Here is an 18,299-nt window from a genome sequence, read left to right as displayed (position 1 = left end):
GAATCTGGGATCAAGCATGGCAGCCAGCTGGAAGCACTCCATGTCCTCAAATTTTTGAAGACATTTATCAAGTGAAGTTTTGTAAAGTGGACACAAACATTTTGTTTTCAGTCATCCTCACATCTTTAATTGGATGTCGTAAGCCTCTGATATACAGAATCACAGCGCTTAATGTCACTGATTTCTCTGCCTGTCAGCGGTCGGTCTGTAGCTTCCTCAAAAGGTCTTAAATACCTCAAAAAGCACCTGGATGATTTTGAATTCATATGCAGACAGCTGGATAGGGCAGTGGAATTCTGCAAGCACATCACTGGCAACTGAAAGAACTGAGCTCAACATCTGACAATAGCAAGCTGATGTTTATGCATTCCCTCCAGGACATCAGTAGCATGCATGGATTTATGGCAAAAATATATATGTTTCTGAACTTTAGCTAGGAGCGTTTGTATTGGACCAGCATCCTCTACAGCATCACGGACCACTAGTTGGAGACTTTGGGCAAAGCAGGATGTTCTGTGCAATTTCCTCCTCTACATTGACCACTTTTAGATCAGAGGTGTTATCCTCCTCATCCTCTCACATCACTCTCAGCATGAAATGGTGGAAACAGTGTGAATGCTTTTATCATATCTGAAGCCTTGTCAGTTACAATGAAAGAGTTCTTATTCTGAATTTTGAAACTTTCAATACATCCTCATAAACTTGACAAATATTCTCAGCTGTGTGCCTGCCTTTAAAATGCTGACAGCTCAGCACAATGCTCTGCAAATCCAAATCAACAATAAAATGGCCCGTCATCCCATAGAATGACCTCAATGATCGATTTGACCATAGGCCTATTGTCAGGCAAACGTGGTGAGCTTTTCCCATCAGACTAGCCAGATGTGCTTTTTACACAATCAGAGCATTTTGGGATAAGGTTCTAGCTGAGAGCTCTTTGGGATGGCATTATGAAAGATGGTTGGTTGGGCCAGTTGAAACATATTCATAAAATCCTTATTTTCAACCGTAGAGAGGGGGAGCAAACTGTTTGCAATGTATGTCCCAATACTATCAGTGTCAGTGGTCAATTCAATTTGGAATTTTGCACAAGCCTGCAAGACCCACTTAAAAAATCCTTTGTGTATAAGTCTAAGTGAAGAGTGTTTTCAGCATAAAACAATTACATGTTTGCATTTTATTTAATTAATAATGTACAACATGCAAATCAGTCTCAGTTTGTGATGCCATAAAAAAGTCATTTAATCTTATTAGTTCATGATACGTCATGATGATACGTCATGAAATGTAGATTTTCGTCATGGTATCACAAACTAATATCACAAAATAATCTATCACAAACAGGGTTGCTTTGCAGGTCCACCATGGGGTGTTTGGGTTCTGGTTAAAATTAGGATAGACAGCCCCATCACGGAAATCTGCTACATTTTGTGAAGGTATCACAATCTAATTGCGTGAGATTGTGCTGCAATGTGATGATGAAAGAAAGTTGTTTTTTTTTAAACAGTTGTACATAAAGTTTTATTGTAAAACTATAATTATAACATGAAATTTATTCTGAATAAGTGAAATAGGTTTTAAAAAACTAAAGGTAACCTTTTTCATGGGCATTTCTGAGTAGAATGGAGGTGAAATAGAGGTTAGAATAACTTAAATGAAACACTTTGACCTAATAACACCAGTATATTTTAATTAATTTAGTCCAACTTAATCTTGTTTGTGAGTAGCACCCTGAGATGACTTGTGTTGTGATTTGACACTGAACTGTAATCAAATAAGTACTACTACTACTAACCCAGTAACCATGTGGTGATCATCCACATTCATATCCACACATCTCTGATATCTTTGATTTTTTTTTTTACACAAAAATCAGCTATTTTACATTGTTAGAGTTTTTAATGAAACCTGTCATAAAGCAGAATTACTGCAGTACATTGGTAATCAGCACATGGCTCTATTGGGTTCTGTCATAGCTGTTCAGTGTCAGAGCACCGCCACACAGAAATATCTCATATCTGGATCCACGCCCTTTAAAACACACATCATTTTAGACATGGTTTTGCTGTTTTATTATAGGTTATTTAAATTCTCACTATATATTTTTATTGTTCATCTTTTCAATTATGATTATTTTTCCTTTCTGTCTTTTAATGTGTTTATTTCCTGGTTATACGCGGAGTATTTGCAAAAGGCTTTGAAACTTCTTTTGTTGTTGTTATTATTATACACAGAAGTAGCCTTCCATAATTGCAGGCATAATGGCAAATTTGTATATACATAGGTTTACTCTTTATTTTATGATTTAATCAAACATTTCAGTGTCGGTTTTATCAATTTATTTATTTATTTTTCCATCTTCTCATCCTTCAGGTCCCTACAACAGAATGAGCTTCAGAAACTGAAAGAAAACATGTTCTTCAAGTATCAAAGTCTGCAGAAACTGTGAGTTTCCCAACTGCTGAAACATGTTATGTGACTATGACAAATGCATCATTTGACCTTTATCTAATTGTGTGACTTTGACTAATTTTGTGGTTATTGTATCACTGGACGTCATGATTACCATTTCGGTTCACTTCCTTGAGTTGGAACATTTAATTTTTGCATTTTCTTTTACTTCCACTGAAGCTGTGGGGTTACTTTTGGAGGTTATATCTGATTGCATTTTTATTCACTGACATCAAATATATGGAAATATCAGTTTGGTGAAGACTTGGATCTTGATGCATGGATGCAGATGCTCGTTATTACTTTGTTAGGTGGCAATGTAAATTAACTCATCCATGAAATTCTTTTGCTTCTTGTACCCTTTTTTCTCTTGGACACCACATCAGCCACAGAAAATCCCCAACTGATTGTTGATATGACTATAATCCTTTAAAACCTGCACATGGCGGATTAGTCCATGCTGCTTCACCATATCCCCATTAGCCAGCTTTACCCATTTCCACATCCTGCGACAAGGACGAGAGGTTGGACTGTAAGAGATAATCTAACTCATACACAGAATCTTACCAAAAACATCTGGACCAAAAAGCAAAAAAAAGGGCAGTTTGTTCCAAATCTGAGCTGAGTGGACTGAGACAACGCAGATGAAACATCTTGTGCAAGGACACACACACACACACACACACACATTAAGTGTGCCTGAGAATGTGATAATTGGACTGCACTTGACTCACATGCTCTGCTGTGCTGCCACCTGCACGACAGCTCAGGAATATGTGTTCATATGGAAATCTAAATGTCTTATTTAAAAGCTACAGTCAGTGCAGGGTCTGTATGTGCACTGGCATATATGCTTGCTTGTCTTAATCTGTGTGATGTCATAAAGATGGAACAAATTCAGAATGCCAGAAAGAAACAGGAAAACCTAACAGTGTTAAAGAGACAAGGGCAAGATTTTGTATCAGAGTTGTATCTTCTTCAGAAATTCACCAACACTTTCCTGAACAAATGACAAAAACATTTTGAACTATCACATCCCCATATGTGATAGTTCAAAATGTTTTTGAACATTTTTGTGTTTTTTGTGTTTTGTATCACATATCCCCCCCCCCCCCTTTTTTTTATATTATTATATTTTTGGAATAATTGGAGGAGTGGGGTACAATTAGTTATACCTAACAGCTAACATTAGCTTATCTAGCTGGCTGTAGCACCGTTTATTGTAGCTTACAATATAGTTGGTCTCTTTTCTGTTTGATAGCCCACGTTAATTCATCCTTTTGTCCACATTTATTTTTATATGTATTTGTTAATGCTGTTATTGTAGGTTTAACTACGCTATTATACTTTATATACTTATTACCATTTTTACCTCCGCCAAGGAGGTTATGTTTTCGGTCGCGTTTGTTTGTTTGTCTGTTTGTCAGCAGTATAACTCAAAAAGTTTTGAATGGATTTTGATGAAATTTTGTGGAGTGGTTGGAAATGACAAGAGGAACAAATGATTAAATTTTAGTGGTGATCCGGATCACAATCCGGATCCCGATGCTAACATGTTAGCATGTCTATGGCATTTTCAATGTTAAAAGTTAGCATTAAGCAGTTGCAGCTGTCATCACGTTTGGATGCATTTGTTTTCAAATTGTAACATTTCTTAAATTTATTTTTGTTGAAATTTTGTGGAGTGGTTGGAAATGACAAGAGGAACAAGTGATTAAATTTTAGTGGTGATCTGGATCACGATCCGGATCATGATGCTAATGTGTTAGCATGTCTATGGCATTTTCAATGTTAAAAGTTAGCATTAAGCAGTTGCAGCTGTCATCACATTCGGGTCTTAAATTTATTTTTGTTTATATATTAATAATCTAATGATTATTATATACAATTTTAGAGAAAGAGACAAAAAGAAATAGATCACTGTGCCAAGGAGGGAATCTCTTTAGGGTCAGTGACCCTATGGCCTTGTTTAGAGAAGTTTTCATAAATGTTAAAAAATTCATATATTTGCAGTTTAGGTTGAATAATAAATTGAATTTGTCTCTTATTTGTTTTTGTCTATAAGCACATGCAATATCAATATCAGTGCTCAGATGACAGTAGCTTCTGGGAAAGGTGCAAGTTGCAATAAACTGTGATGCCAAGCGCTAAGGATACATGCTATCCAGTCACAGCAGATGAAACTTTTTTTACTACTGAGCAAACATCATTGTTAGACTTTTTTAGGTTCAATGATTCCATGGCATGTAGATGTTATGGCGTCAGTGACCCCATGGAATTGGCGGAGGTTTGCACTCTCTGAGTGCTTCTAGTTTGTTTATATACTTATTACTGTTTTTTGTTTATCTTGTTAGCTTGCTAGGTACGGTTGGCTTATTAATGGCTAATTTAGCTCTTCTAAGTATAACTAGTTTATTTTCATTATTTACATTTTACTTTACATGGTGTAGATTTTTAATGATTCATCAGTTTGTGTTCTTTAAAAGATATCAACATATAGTACCTAAGTTCTTAGGTTTCCATTTGATAGCATATAGATTATGCTTTTTATTTTCCTATAGTATAAATGGACTGCATTTATACAGCGTCTGCATCAGATGCTCAAAGTGCTTTACAATTATGCCTCACATTCACCCCGGTGTCAGGGTGCTGCCATGCAAGTTGCTCACTACACACCGGGAGCAATAAGGGATTAAAGATCTTGCCTAAGGGCCCTTAGTGATTTTCCAGTCAGGCAGGGATTTGAACTGAAGATCTTCTGGTCTCAAGCCCAACACCTTGACCACTAGACAATCACCCACAGAGTTACTTTAGATGGATACCAATACACATTACATCATAGCTTCTGTTTCTATATTAAAATACCAGATTTATAGCTTAGCCTACTAACTAAAATTTAATTTTAATACTAGTCTACATACTAAAATACCTATACTACAATCTTCTCCTGTATTAATATTTAGGTTTTAAACCCTACTCTTGTATATTATATCATACCATATTTATTGTATATGTTGATTATTACCCTTATTATTTAAATATCAGTTATATGTATGATGTCTTATCTTTCTAATGTCTTATTATTTATTATTATATATTATTTTTTCTTGAGCCGCTTGGGTGGGTAGGGAGAGTTCCCATGGGATAAAGCTTTTCAACCTACCATCCATGGTTCTCAAGACCAGGCACCTAAGTGGCTCTATTCTACTCTTTTCTACTCTTCTATTTTACTCTTCCTTTTTAGATATTTAGATATACCTTAGTATACTAGCATACGAGGTCTGTCCATAAAGTAACGGTCCTTTTTATTTTTTTAAAAAAACTATATGGATTTCATTCATATGTTTTTACGTCAGACGTGCTTGAACCATTGTGCGCATGCGTGAGTTTTTCCACGCCTGTCGGTGACGTCATTCGCCTGTGAGCACGCCTTGTGGAAGGAGTGGTCCCGCCCCCTCGTCGGATTTTCATTGTGTGGAAATGGCGGAATGAAAAGGACTTTTTTTCCATTAGAATTTTTTCAGAAGCTGTTAGAGACTGGCACCTGGAAAGCATTCGAAAAATTTATCTGGCTTTTGGTGAAAATTTTACGGGCTTCACAGAGAATAAGGACTTTAACTACAGCTTTAAGGACCCCTTTAAGGACGGTCGGTGTGCCGCGCTCCGAGCTGCGCCGTCGCGGCACAAACCACTGGATCATTTCTAAGCTGATTGCTCTGTGGATACGAGACCGTCGTGTTCTCTTTCTCTGGTTATCACAAGAGCTGGACATCAGCCATTTTCCGGCAGATTTCACTTTTAACAAGAGATCTTGTCAAGGAAAGCCGCGTGGAGGCTTCGCGCGTCACGACCGATTCGCTGATGAAGCGAGACAAAGGAACACCTCCGTTTCGGAGAGTTAGAGGACAAGTTTGGACATGCCTATCTTGGCTTTCAGTGCTTACCAGTCGAGTGAGTATAAGAGAACTTGTGGAGAGCTGGACATGTCCCAACTTCTCCCAACTGGAAGGAATTTAGAGGTAAAACTCAGAACCTGAAGATATCTGATATAATGAGATTTTTGGTAAATTATGATCCTCACATAAAGATTTAAATGATGCAAAGCCATCATCAGTAAAGAGATCTTGAAAGTTGACCAAACCACATCTGTGCCAAACTGCAAATGCCTGAGCTATTTGAGATGGTGTAAAAAGGTGATTAAATGTTATTAGAGAACAGCCACCTATAGTTGTCAAATTAAAGTGTTTTCTGAAGCGACCCCAGATCTTAGTCGAATTTTGGACCACCAAATTTAAGTTCAGCTTGAATGATTTTAATATTTAGTAGGAAAGGGGCAGTTAGATTGAAATTGGGGAGACTGGAAGTGTAGCTGTCAGTTCTATATCAGCCCAAACTGGACCCTTCTTATCTGCAAACATATTAATCCAAAAAGCTATTTTAAAATATTAGCTGCCCAGTAGTAAAATAAAAAATGAGGTAGACCATAACCACCATTATGCTTGCCTTCTTTATATGTGCAGGCTTTATATTCCAGATCAATGATGTGACAGAGTAATCCAGCTGTGCAAAATAGGATTTTGGAAGAAAAATGGGGATCATTTGAAATAAATAAAGAAACCTGGGCATCACAGTCATCTTCACTACATTTATCCGTCCTCCCAGTGAGGATGAGAGTTTTGACCACCTGTCCAGATCAATTTTGGTATGGTCTAAAATAGACCTATAGTTATGATGAAAATAGCTTGAATTGAACCTTCTGTTTCTATTCCCAGGTAAGTAAATTTGTTACTCTCCATTTTAAACATCAGATTTTCATACATAATCTGAGTTGCCAGATTATTCAATGGAAATAACAAAGATTTTTACAGATTAACTTTATACCCCGATATAGTAAATACTAAATTTTTGCAGCCAATAGAAAAAGTAGGACATGATCTCAATTGGATCAGTTATTAGCAGAAGTAAATCATCTGCATAGAGCAAAATTTTCTGGTTTGTTTCACCCCTGGAAATACTCTTAATCAGAAGTCACTGTCAAGTCATTCTCAAGTCATGAATCAACAAGTCCCAAGTTAAGTCTCAAGTCAGCTTGCAAACAACTGGTGATCATTATGACTTGAGACTTGATTTGGGACTTGCTGATTCATGACTTGAGAGTGACTTGATGGTGACTTCATCCCACCTCTGCTCTTAATCCTGCTGTCTGCTCTAATAGCGATCGCCAGTGGTCCGATTGCAATGTCAAACAAAAAGGGTGACAAACAACCACCCAAAAGTAATGAACACTTTTTAACAAATAATTATGGAGAGGTGGTCCTTTGAGTTGATGTGCACATATCTTAATATTTCTTTTAATCTCTTCACATTGTCAGATAGAATGTCTTTTCAAAAACATGCTTCATGATGTCACACAGACTTTGAATGTTAGTCCTTGCCCGAGTCATGTACTTTGTTTATACTGGTTTGTGCTTGTTTGTGTAGATATCTCCAACACAATAGGATTGAAGATGTGAGTCCTGATGCGTTCAGAGGGCTGTTTAATTTAACACGGCTGTAAGTATGCTAATGTGTGCGGTAAATGGCATTTAAAAAAAGGCTCATATTCATAAATCACTGACCACTAAAAAACATAAATACTTAACACTGAGGATATTTACAGTGAGGGTCATTAGCACAGTGGAATCCAATTACCGCTGCATTGTGATGGCCTCTTTAAAGGTAGCAGCCAATGAGACTCAATGTTAAAATGAATTCATGAATATTCCAACATATATCTGAAGAAAGTGTAAGAGCAAGCCACCAAGGAAAAAGAACGCTGAGATTAAGTGATCTGAAGAATCACTTTCAGATGGCTGGAACCATACCTGCCTGTTATGTGTCGGACGCAGTCGGAGCACCGACCAGCGTTTGACAGGACCCAGCATAAAGGAAACAGAGCACTGTTCAAAGGATAACAGAATTTAATGACATAACAGTGAGTGCTCAATTAATAACCAATAAGTGCGCGGTCTGGCGAGGTGGAAAAACGGCGCGCTCCCAGCAGCACAAACGGTCCGGAGCCAGAACAGTTCGGACCCAAGGACCCCGCCGACACCCCCCAGGTGGCCGCGACCAACCGAGTCTGTGAAAGAAGAAACCATAATGTGAGTCCACCACTCCACACACAGAGAGACCACTCAAAGGTGTACATAAACAGCAAACACTTCCTGGCTTAATCACCAATCAGCTTCCCACCCTGCAGGCATAGAACACCCAGTTCAATTCTCCACTGCAGTGGAAGCTGATTAAACGACTAACATAACAGCTCAATATAATAAGGTGTGAGGGACACCACATCTACTGACTGTACTCATGTTAGTCACAAAACCTAAAGTACCTCAGGAAGTGTGCTGACGAGCGTGAGACCTCACCCCCTCCTCTTTCACAGACCATGGCATCAAACCTGGTATGGTCTCTGCGTCCATAATGATGAGATGGTTCTCCAAACGTCGATCTCACCCGTCTGGTCACAAGGTCGAGTCTCTGGCAAATACACACTGTGTACTCCAGACTTAAATGCAACCATGCCCCAATCCATACAGATGCACCACAGCTGTGAGTCCTGACGAGCTGCACATGACAAGCCTCAGGTGATCAGGGTGAGGTCCTAATAACTCAGCCACACATCAGCCACTCAGTCCTGAACGCATGCCACCTGGAAGGAAAGACAGAAGACAGAAACAAAAGCCAACCAGGCACCCCAGCCACACAACACCTGCCATTATTACAGGATATAAAAGGCACAGATTTACAGTCAGATCCATAAGTAGTTAGTCAGTGACACAATTTTTTTAAATTTTGACTGCACCACCACATCAGGTTGGACATGAAAGAATAAAGATGTGCTTGTTGTGTGGACTTTCAGCTTTAATTCAAGGGACCCAACAAAAGCATAAAGCCATAATAAAGAACCCAATAAATCTTGGAGAGGATTAGGAGAAAGGGGTGAACTGAGGGAAGTTTTTTCCTACTTTGCATTGTGAGATCAAATATTTTGGCATTTTCACAGGATGGCATGGATCTTAATTTTATGTGGATTGTTCATCTAAAAACATTAGCAGTTTCTTGTGGCTCTAGATAATGGTTTGGATCCAGTCAAAACAAGAAGGGACACCTGAAGAGTGTAACACATGTAACGCATTTGACACCAATTCATGCAAATTGCCAACTATTCCAAGATGGTTAATCAACATTGGTTCAATACTGTCTGAGTTAAGCAGTTGCGGCCTCAAAGTTACTCAAGACCAAAGATCGTTGATCGTACAGCCAATAGAGGGGTCATATGTGTGCCTTCATATTAGTGTTTAACAGCAACCATCTTTGTCCAAGACTGAAAAATAATCATTCTCACTATACTGTACGTAAGCACTGGGCCAAATCTTTGACTCTGGCCTATGACCTTAACTTTTCACCTGTTTTTTTTTTTTTTTCCTTTTTTTTTCAAAGTCAAAGAATTTTGTCCTTGGCTGACACTCCATCATTCCACCATGTTTGTTCCAAATTGGGCCCCCACATGTGAACATATTCACACACAGGACCAAAAAGCAATAAAACTAAACAACAATAAAAAAAATTTCTGACACCATTGGTAGTTTATGAAATAAGCAGTCAACACCTTGGAACATGTTGCAGAGTAAATAACCCACTCGGTCATATTAGTAACTAAAATAGCTTGGTCGCTTGAGGGTTAAGTAAGACAAGTTTTCCAGACAGATGTTGAGGTTTTTTTTTTGTTGTTTTTTTTCTGTTGGTAACTTGTCAAACTGATATATTTTTTTCTCTCTTTCTACCCCTCTCTTAGATATCTGAGTGACAATAAGATAAGTGTCTTGATGCCGGGTGTGTTTCAGGATCTGCACAAGCTGGAGTGGCTGTATGTATATTTCATGAATATTTCAATGTTAATCATGACATGAAGGTGCAGATATTTTAGTTGTGTAGTACTCACTTGCCTCTTTAACAAGTCCAGTTTTTGAAATGAATAATGCCTGTTAAATTTATGTTCTTCTGTATCTGTTTTCATGCATATCCAATGTGTGTTACATTTGTAGCACCGCAAATACATTTAATATTTGCTCCCTTTCTTGTTGAAGGATCATTGAAAATAACAACATCCATCATATATCTCCACTGACGTTTTCGGGATTGTACTCCCTGGTTTTGCTGTGAGTTTGACTGAGACATATTGTTTCTACCCTGCACATATGTGATCACACATTTACAATATATCAAACAAAAACATCAAGGCAAGACTTTCATTTTTTGCTCATTTTTCATAAGTAGAAGTAAAAGATCTAAGATTTCTTCTTTGCAAACAAAAGGTTTATGTCTCTTCAGTTTTGTTGAGAAGCTTATTAGAAATCTGTGTTGACAAGCGCTTCATCTTTCCCCAAATAATCCATCCACCTGGCAGGTCCACATCAAGATGATGATTTAACAGCATGATTATTGCACAGGTGTGGCTTGGACTGGTTACAATAAAAGGACAGTCAAAAATGTCCAGTTGACCTTGGAAAGAAAAAATCTTTATTCTGAGAAAAAGCCAGATGTGGCGGCCTTCGGCTGGCATGGTTACACATGGTCTGCAGTTGTGAGACTGATTGGAAGTGACTAAGGTGGATTTTGGTCAGAGTTGGGCATTATTCAGAAATGTAATAATTTACTCAAACCAAAATACTATACAATCAGAATCTTTTGGACCACTTACAATACACTCTTAATACTTAATCAGTTACTGAAAATGATGCGCTTCAGACTAAAAATGGACACTGTAATGCCTCACATTCACACACATGCTCACTGATGTCAGGGTGCTACCATGCAAGGCATTCACTACACTCTGGGAGTAACTTGGGGATTAAGGACCTTGCTCACGGGCCCTTGGTGATTTTTCAGCCAGGCGGGGGTTTGAACCGAGGATGCTCTGGTTTCGGGCCCACTACTTAACCACTAGACCATCACCTGGTGCTGGTGAACATTCCTGCTGTCTTCATGAGAATTAAACAACCCTTCAAAACTTGCAATATCTGAGGTGTTGTGTGACAAAACTGCACATTTTAGAGTGACCTGGTATTATCACTCCAAGACAAACCACTGCAATAATTCATTAATTTTCTACATCCACTTACTCCAATCAGGAGTCACGGGGAAGCTGGAAACTATCCCAGCAGTCATAGGGCAAGAGGAGGGCCATTATAGACCAACACATGGTCAAATTTAATGGTTCCATTGCACCAAACCTGCATGTATTTGGAAGTGGGAGGAAATCTGAGTAGCAGGAGCAAAACCCACATGAGAACATATGAACTCCACACAGAAAGGTCCAGGCTGGATGCAATCCCCGAGCCTTCTTCCTGAGAGGCAACAGTGCTAACCACTAATCCACCCTTCCACCAAAGTGCAATAATCATGCTGGTCATTTGGCATCTTGATATGCCGCACCTGCCACATGGACGGATTATCTTGGCAATGGTGAAGTGCTATCTAAGGTGGATTTCAACGACTTTATGAACAAAATTTTAAAGAAATAAGATTTTTGTGTGCATAGAAGAAATCTTAGGTCTTTTAGTTCAATGCATGAAAAATGGATATATATATATATGTGTGTGTTTTTTAGTAGTAGTAGTAGTACTATTGTTGTTGCACTTATTCTATTTCATCTTCCAGGGTTTTGTTGAACAACTCTTTGACAAAGCTAGGTGACATCTGTCGGGAAATGCCAAGACTGAACTGGCTGTAAGGATGATGAAATAAGGCTGTTATACCAAGTGTAACAAATTTTTGTTTTGATGATATTTTGTGTGTGTTGTATATTTGAATGCTTTTGCAGGGATTTGGAGGGAAATCTCATTGAATCCATTGGTAACGTGTCATTCCGGTCATGCCATATGCTGACAGTCCTGTAAGTGTAACTTTACATAATTACATGCATAATAGCCTTAGGCATCAGTCTCAGTTTCTTAAAATATGATTTCCATGTTTCATCTTGTGCATGAAATCCACATTGCCATTTAATTAAAAGAGGCTGAGGAGAGCAAAGGGAACAGAATGATTCTTTTTCTCTGATTGTTTTTCTGCAGTGTTCTCCAGCGTAATAGAATCAGTTACATCCACGAGGATGCTTTTTCGGTTCTTCAGAAACTTGGGGAACTGTAAGTTTGTTATGAGTGCAAAAAAAAAAAAAAAAGTGTGTTAGGAAAAAACATGTCATCGCTCTCGGGACTGTGCATCAAAGAAACAAAAGACATGTCAGTAAAAGGACAGTGGACACAAGAGGAGGAAATATTGATTCTTTAAATATTGTTTTGATCCATAGCAGGATAAAAAGAACCTTTGAGAGACTCTAAAGGTTGCCTTTAATATTTTAGATTTTTTTTTTTGAATTCCTGCAAATGTATGACCCTTGTCAAACTCACAGAACTATAACACATTTATTGCAGAGAGTAAAACATTTTTCATCACACTGTTGACAAAAGGGCCTTATCACACAAGAATTCAAAGACCAAGAGAAAGCACCAATTTTTAACTATGATGTCATAGTTATATCCCAGAAAAGGACTTGGTTCCCCAGTCGAACCACCAGTTACCAGTTACATATTCATAGTGAACTGGAACAAAAAAGCATTTTCACACAAGAAAATATGTTAAATCTAGGCTCAAAGCTCCCATGTGCCTTTTGGCAAACTGTCAATGAAAATGTAACATTTTGTTTTTCAGAGCTCGCTTCTCAGTTCTGTGCACAAGGATGGAAAAAGGCCCACACACTGCAGTCAGACTGGGCCATTTTGAAACATTACAGTAGAACCAGCTCAGGTGTTGTCATGGAGACTTTACGTCATGTTTCAGAGCTCTATACCCCTGGGATGCAGTAAAAAAGTCACAGTGACTCTACATTATGTTATGATGTAATGTAATTTATATGGGCCCAACATTTATCACCACTACCAAATAACATAAAATCAGTAGTGTTTAAGCATGGCATCAGATGAAATCAATATTAAATACAAGAGATCCAAGCACTCTCCCCAGAAATTTAGAGTATGACGGTGCTGTACCTCTGGGGAAGTTGCAGCAGTGTGGGGCAGTTTGTCGAATTAGTTCTGTCCTTTGAAAATGGAGGGACTGTGTCAAAAGCGGCTGTAATTCTTAAATGGTTCATGAGCTATTTTTGTTAAACACTTTGAATTTAAGCTCAAATTCTACATCACAACAACATCTTGGTGGTTTGTTTTCAGCTTGTTTATGGTGGTGTACAGAGGCAAAGTCACATCACTGCCCAAATACTTATGGACCTGAGTGTCTTTAGCTCGACATCTCTGAACAAAAACTGTAAACTTGATCAGCTTATATAATTTGTTATCCCACATGTTCCTCTTGCTGCTTATACTGCAAGGAAAAAGTGCCATATTAACTTTTTTAGCAAGCACAGTTTTTTATGCTGCTATTTGTTGTTATGTGTTTCATGGGGATGCAGAGATCTCTCCAGCAACAAACTAACGATGATCCCTCCGAATCTTTTTGTCTTACTGGGAGATTTGCTCCAACTGTGAGTTCTATGAACGCAGATGTGTTCATATTTCTGTGTGAATATGATTATTTAATGTGCTTTTGTAACACTGCACTCAGGAAATGATGATGCACCTAAATGTGTCTGGCATGTGGTGTTATGTTTTTCAGTCATGTTAAATGTTTTTTGCCTCAGAGTGAACTATCTTTTTTCTTTTCAGGAACATATCATACAATCCAATCATGGAGCTCCAGGTTAACCACTTTGACCAACTGCATAAGCTGAAATCATTGTAAGTATTATTAACTGAACAGCAACATATGAGCCTCATTATTAAAGGTAAACAATAGATTTAATGTTCATGGTGGTATTATTATTATTATTATTATTATTATTATTATTATTATTATTATTATTATTATTATTATCCAAAAGGCGAAGCTCTCGATCTACTGGTCAGTCTTTCCTACTCTCACCTATGGTTATGAGGGTTGGGTCACGACCAAAAGAAGTAGATTGAGTGTACAAGTGGATGAAATGTGCTTCCTGAGGAGGGTGGCTGGTGTCTCCCTAGAATTAGAAGCTTGTCATCCGTGGGGAGCTCAGAGTAGAGCTGCTGCTCCTTCGTGTTGAAAGAGCCAGCTGAGGTGGTTTGGGCATCTGGTAAGGATGCCTCCTGGGTGACTCCCTATGGAGGTGTTCCAGGCACGTCCATCTGGGAGGAGACCCCGGGGAAGACCCAGGACTAGGTGGAGAGATTATATCTCCACACTGGCCTGGGAACGCCTGGGGATCCTCCAGTCAGAGGTGATTAATGTGGCATGGGAAAGGGAAGTCTGGGGTCTCCTACTAGAGCTTTTGGCCCCACGACCCGATCCCAGATAAGCAGTTGAAGATGAGATGAGATGAGACAATGGATTTAATGTTACTGGTGGGTAATTATTATTATTATTATTATTATTATTATTATTGTTGTTGTTGTTGTTGTTGTTATTATCCATCCATCTATTTTCTATACCTGCTTACTCGATTAAGGGTGACAGGGAGGGGGAGGGGGGCTGGAGCTTATACCAGAAGTCATGGGGCATGAAGCGGGGTACTCCCTGGACAGGATGCCAGTCTGTCGCAGGGCTTATCATTATTGTTGTTGTTATTATTATTATGAACACTAAGCCAGTAAACCAGTATTGATCAGTATGTCTGGTATTTATATTGTGTCTTTATATTTATATTTGCAAATTGTTATTTTTTTCACTTTTGATACTCTGTGTGCTTCTTACCCTGCGTGCTACTATACAATGCTGCTGGAACCTCAGTTTCCCTGAGAGAGTCTTCCCAAGGATCAATAAAGTTGTATCTAATCTAGTCTAATTATTATTATTTGTTGTGTGGGCCGCTGAAGAGGAGGTACTGCTGGCCCACCACCACTAGAGGGCGTCCTGCCTGGAGTGCGGGCTCCAGGCACCGGAGGGCGCTGCCGCCTTACGGGAGCAGCCAGGATGACAGCTGTCACCCATCACTGGAGACAGCTGATCCCAATCAATAAGGAGGTATATCAGCAGGACGGCATCTCCACCTCATTTGCCGAGATATCGCCTTACCAAAGAGGTAACGAACTCAGCCAGTTGTATTATTCTGAGAATTAATACTGTGTTGCTTGTGCTTAGGTCAGCTGAAGACCGTATTGGACGAAGTAGGATAAGTACTCACCTTCCTACATTTCTTGATTGTTGTTGACGAGAGGTGGAGGTGGACTCTCCACTCTCCGTGTTGCTGGGTGCAGCCGCATCCACACCTGACTGTTTCTGTTTCCTGCCAGCAGTACCGGATCCGACGAGCGGAGGCAGTGGCCACCTGGGAATTCGGGACTTGGCGGCTCCAGTATTCCCGGGGTTCGGTGGCAGAGGAAATCGGGTTGGTTCCGGTTTGACTTGGACAGACGTCTCCTATCGTCGAGCCTGCCCACACGACACCGTTGTAATTAGACTCAATCTCCATATTGTAATCAGTTGTATTTGTTGTGCCTTTTTCACAACAGTAAAAACAGTGTTATTTGATTCCTCCATTGTCCGTTCATTTGCGCCCCCTGTTGTGGGTCCGTGTTCCTACACTTTCACAACAGGATATCTCGGCCAACGTCATGGATCCCGAGGGGCGTCAACCGGCTGTTGAACGGCCAATGAAAGAACAGGACGCGCAGGCGTCCGCAGGAGGGGTAATCGGTGAGTTGCAGCGGATCCTCACCGCTTTCACGACTCGGTTAGATTTAATGACCGAGCAGAACTTCCTCCGGAACCACAGGGTGGAGGCTCTCGCCGCGCAGGTGGAAGCGCGCCCTCCGGGCGCCGCTGCGGCTCTCCCTCCCGTAGACCCTGTGCGTAACATTGACGTTCCACTGGTCGTTCAACGACCCCTCCCACCTTCCCCGGAAGCATACATAAGCCCCCCAGAGCCGTACGGAGGCTGTGTGGAAACGTGCGCGGATTTCCTTATGCAGTGTTCGCTCGTCTTCGCACAGCGTCCAGTTATGTACGCGACTGATGCTAGCAAGGTAGCTTATGTAATAAACCTGCTTCGCAGCGAGGCACGCGCTTGGGCTACAGCGCTCGGGGAGCAAAAGTCACGGCTCCTTCAGACATATGATGGGTTTGTGAGGGAGCTCAGAACCGTGTTCGATCACCCCAATAGAGGAGAAACCGCTTCAACTGTGCTACTGTCGATGAGACAGGGGCGTCGGAGCGCAGCTGCCTATGCAGTCGACTTCCGCATCGCGGCTGCGAGGTCCGGCTGGAATAGCGCTGCCCTCCGCGCCGCCTTTGTAAACGGACTGTCATTGGTTCTTAAGGAGCACCTGGTGGCTAAGGACGAACCGCGGGATTTAGATGGGCTCATCGATCTTGTCATACGGTTAGACAACCGGTTAGAAGAACGTCGGCGGGAACGAGACGAAGGGCGTGGCCGGGCACGCGCCGTCCCTCTCCCTTCCGGTTCCGACCACGCTCCGCCTTCCCCACGCTCCACGGCCCCTGCGCTCCGTGGGGCCACAGCTCCCCCTGCTGACGAAGCTATGGACACGAGTAGGGCAACATTTAGGGCACCAGACGCACAGAGGAGACGGGCCCACGGAGCTTGTTTTGTTTGTGGTGCGATAGAGCACCACATGAGGGACTGCCCCGAGCGGTTCAACTCCAACGCCCCGCCCCTAGAGACTGGGCTAGGGGTGGGCCAAGACATTCACGTGGGACACACCCACATTGCCACACGACTCCCAGTCACGATCCTTTATGAGGACTCAACCCTGAAGGCCCCAGCACTGGTGGACACGGGCTCTGAGGGGAATCTGTTGGACAGCAGATGGGCCAGGGAGATAGGGCTCCCTCTGGTGGCGCTTACCTCGCCGGTACAGGTTCGGGCACTAGATGGCTCCCTACTCCCTCCGATCACGCATAAGACACCACCTGTAACTCTGGTGGTGTCAGGAAATCACCGGGAGGTGATCGAGTTTTTTGTGACTCAGGCCACCTCCCGTGTGGTTTTAGGTTTTCCCTGGATGTTGAAGCACAATCCCCGGATTGATTGGCCATCCAGGGGTAGTGGTTCAGTGGAGCGAGACCTGCCATCGGGTGTGTCTAGGTTCCTCGGTTCCTCCCGGCTCCCAAGCTAAGGAGGAGGTCAGAGTCCCGCCCAATCTGGGGACGGTGCCGGTGGAGTACCACGACCTTGTCGACGTGTTCAGCAAGGATCTGGCTCTCACTCTTCCCCCCCACCGTCTGTATGATTGTGCCATTGATTTGGTTCCGGGCAGTGAGTTCCCGTCCAGTAGGCTGTACAACCTCTCACGGCCTGAGCGCGAATCAATGAGACCTACGTCCGGGACTCGTTAGCTGCCGGGTTGATCCGGAATTCCACCTCCCCGATGGGCGCAGGTTTCTTTTTTGTGGGCAAAAAAGATGGCGGACTTCGTCCATGCATTGATTATAGGGGGTTGAACGAGATCACGGTTCGCAACCGATACCCGTTGCCCCTGTTGGATTCAGTGTTCACACCCCTGCATGGAGCCCAGATTTTCACCAAGCTCGATCTTAGAAATGCGTACCACCTGGTTTGGATCCGGAAGGGAGACGAGTGGAAGACAGCATTTAACACCCCCTTAGGTCACTTTGAGTACCTGGTCATGCCGTTCGGTCTCACAAACGCTCCCGCGACTTTCCAAGCGTTGGTTAACGATGTCTTGCGGGATTTCCTGCACCGGTTCGTCTTCGTATATCTAGACGATATACTCATCTTTTCTCCGGACCCTGAG

The 18,299-nt window shown here is 41.3% G+C and overlaps 1 protein-coding gene across 1 annotated transcript in view; it reads left to right on the top strand.

Annotated features, from left to right (window-relative positions):
• The window catches only part of rxfp1 (relaxin family peptide receptor 1), a 109,874-nt gene that overhangs the window by 53,599 nt on the left and 37,976 nt on the right, over positions 1-18,299 (top strand). Inside the window, exons 5-13 of the mRNA XM_034182097.1 lie at positions 2,374-2,445; positions 7,933-8,004; positions 10,292-10,363; positions 10,584-10,655; positions 12,157-12,225; positions 12,320-12,391; positions 12,570-12,641; positions 13,964-14,035; positions 14,217-14,288. Coding sequence (XP_034037988.1) covers positions 2,374-2,445; positions 7,933-8,004; positions 10,292-10,363; positions 10,584-10,655; positions 12,157-12,225; positions 12,320-12,391; positions 12,570-12,641; positions 13,964-14,035; positions 14,217-14,288 — 645 coding nt within the window. The remainder of the gene's footprint in view (positions 1-2,373; positions 2,446-7,932; positions 8,005-10,291; positions 10,364-10,583; positions 10,656-12,156; positions 12,226-12,319; positions 12,392-12,569; positions 12,642-13,963; positions 14,036-14,216; positions 14,289-18,299) is intronic.

The sequence above is a fragment of the Thalassophryne amazonica genome, chromosome 11 (assembly GCF_902500255.1).
Source record: "Thalassophryne amazonica chromosome 11, fThaAma1.1, whole genome shotgun sequence".
NCBI classification, from domain to species: domain Eukaryota; kingdom Metazoa; phylum Chordata; class Actinopteri; order Batrachoidiformes; family Batrachoididae; genus Thalassophryne; species Thalassophryne amazonica.
The sequence above is the reverse complement of the archived record's forward strand: the minus strand, read 5'-3'. Positions and strand labels throughout refer to the sequence as shown.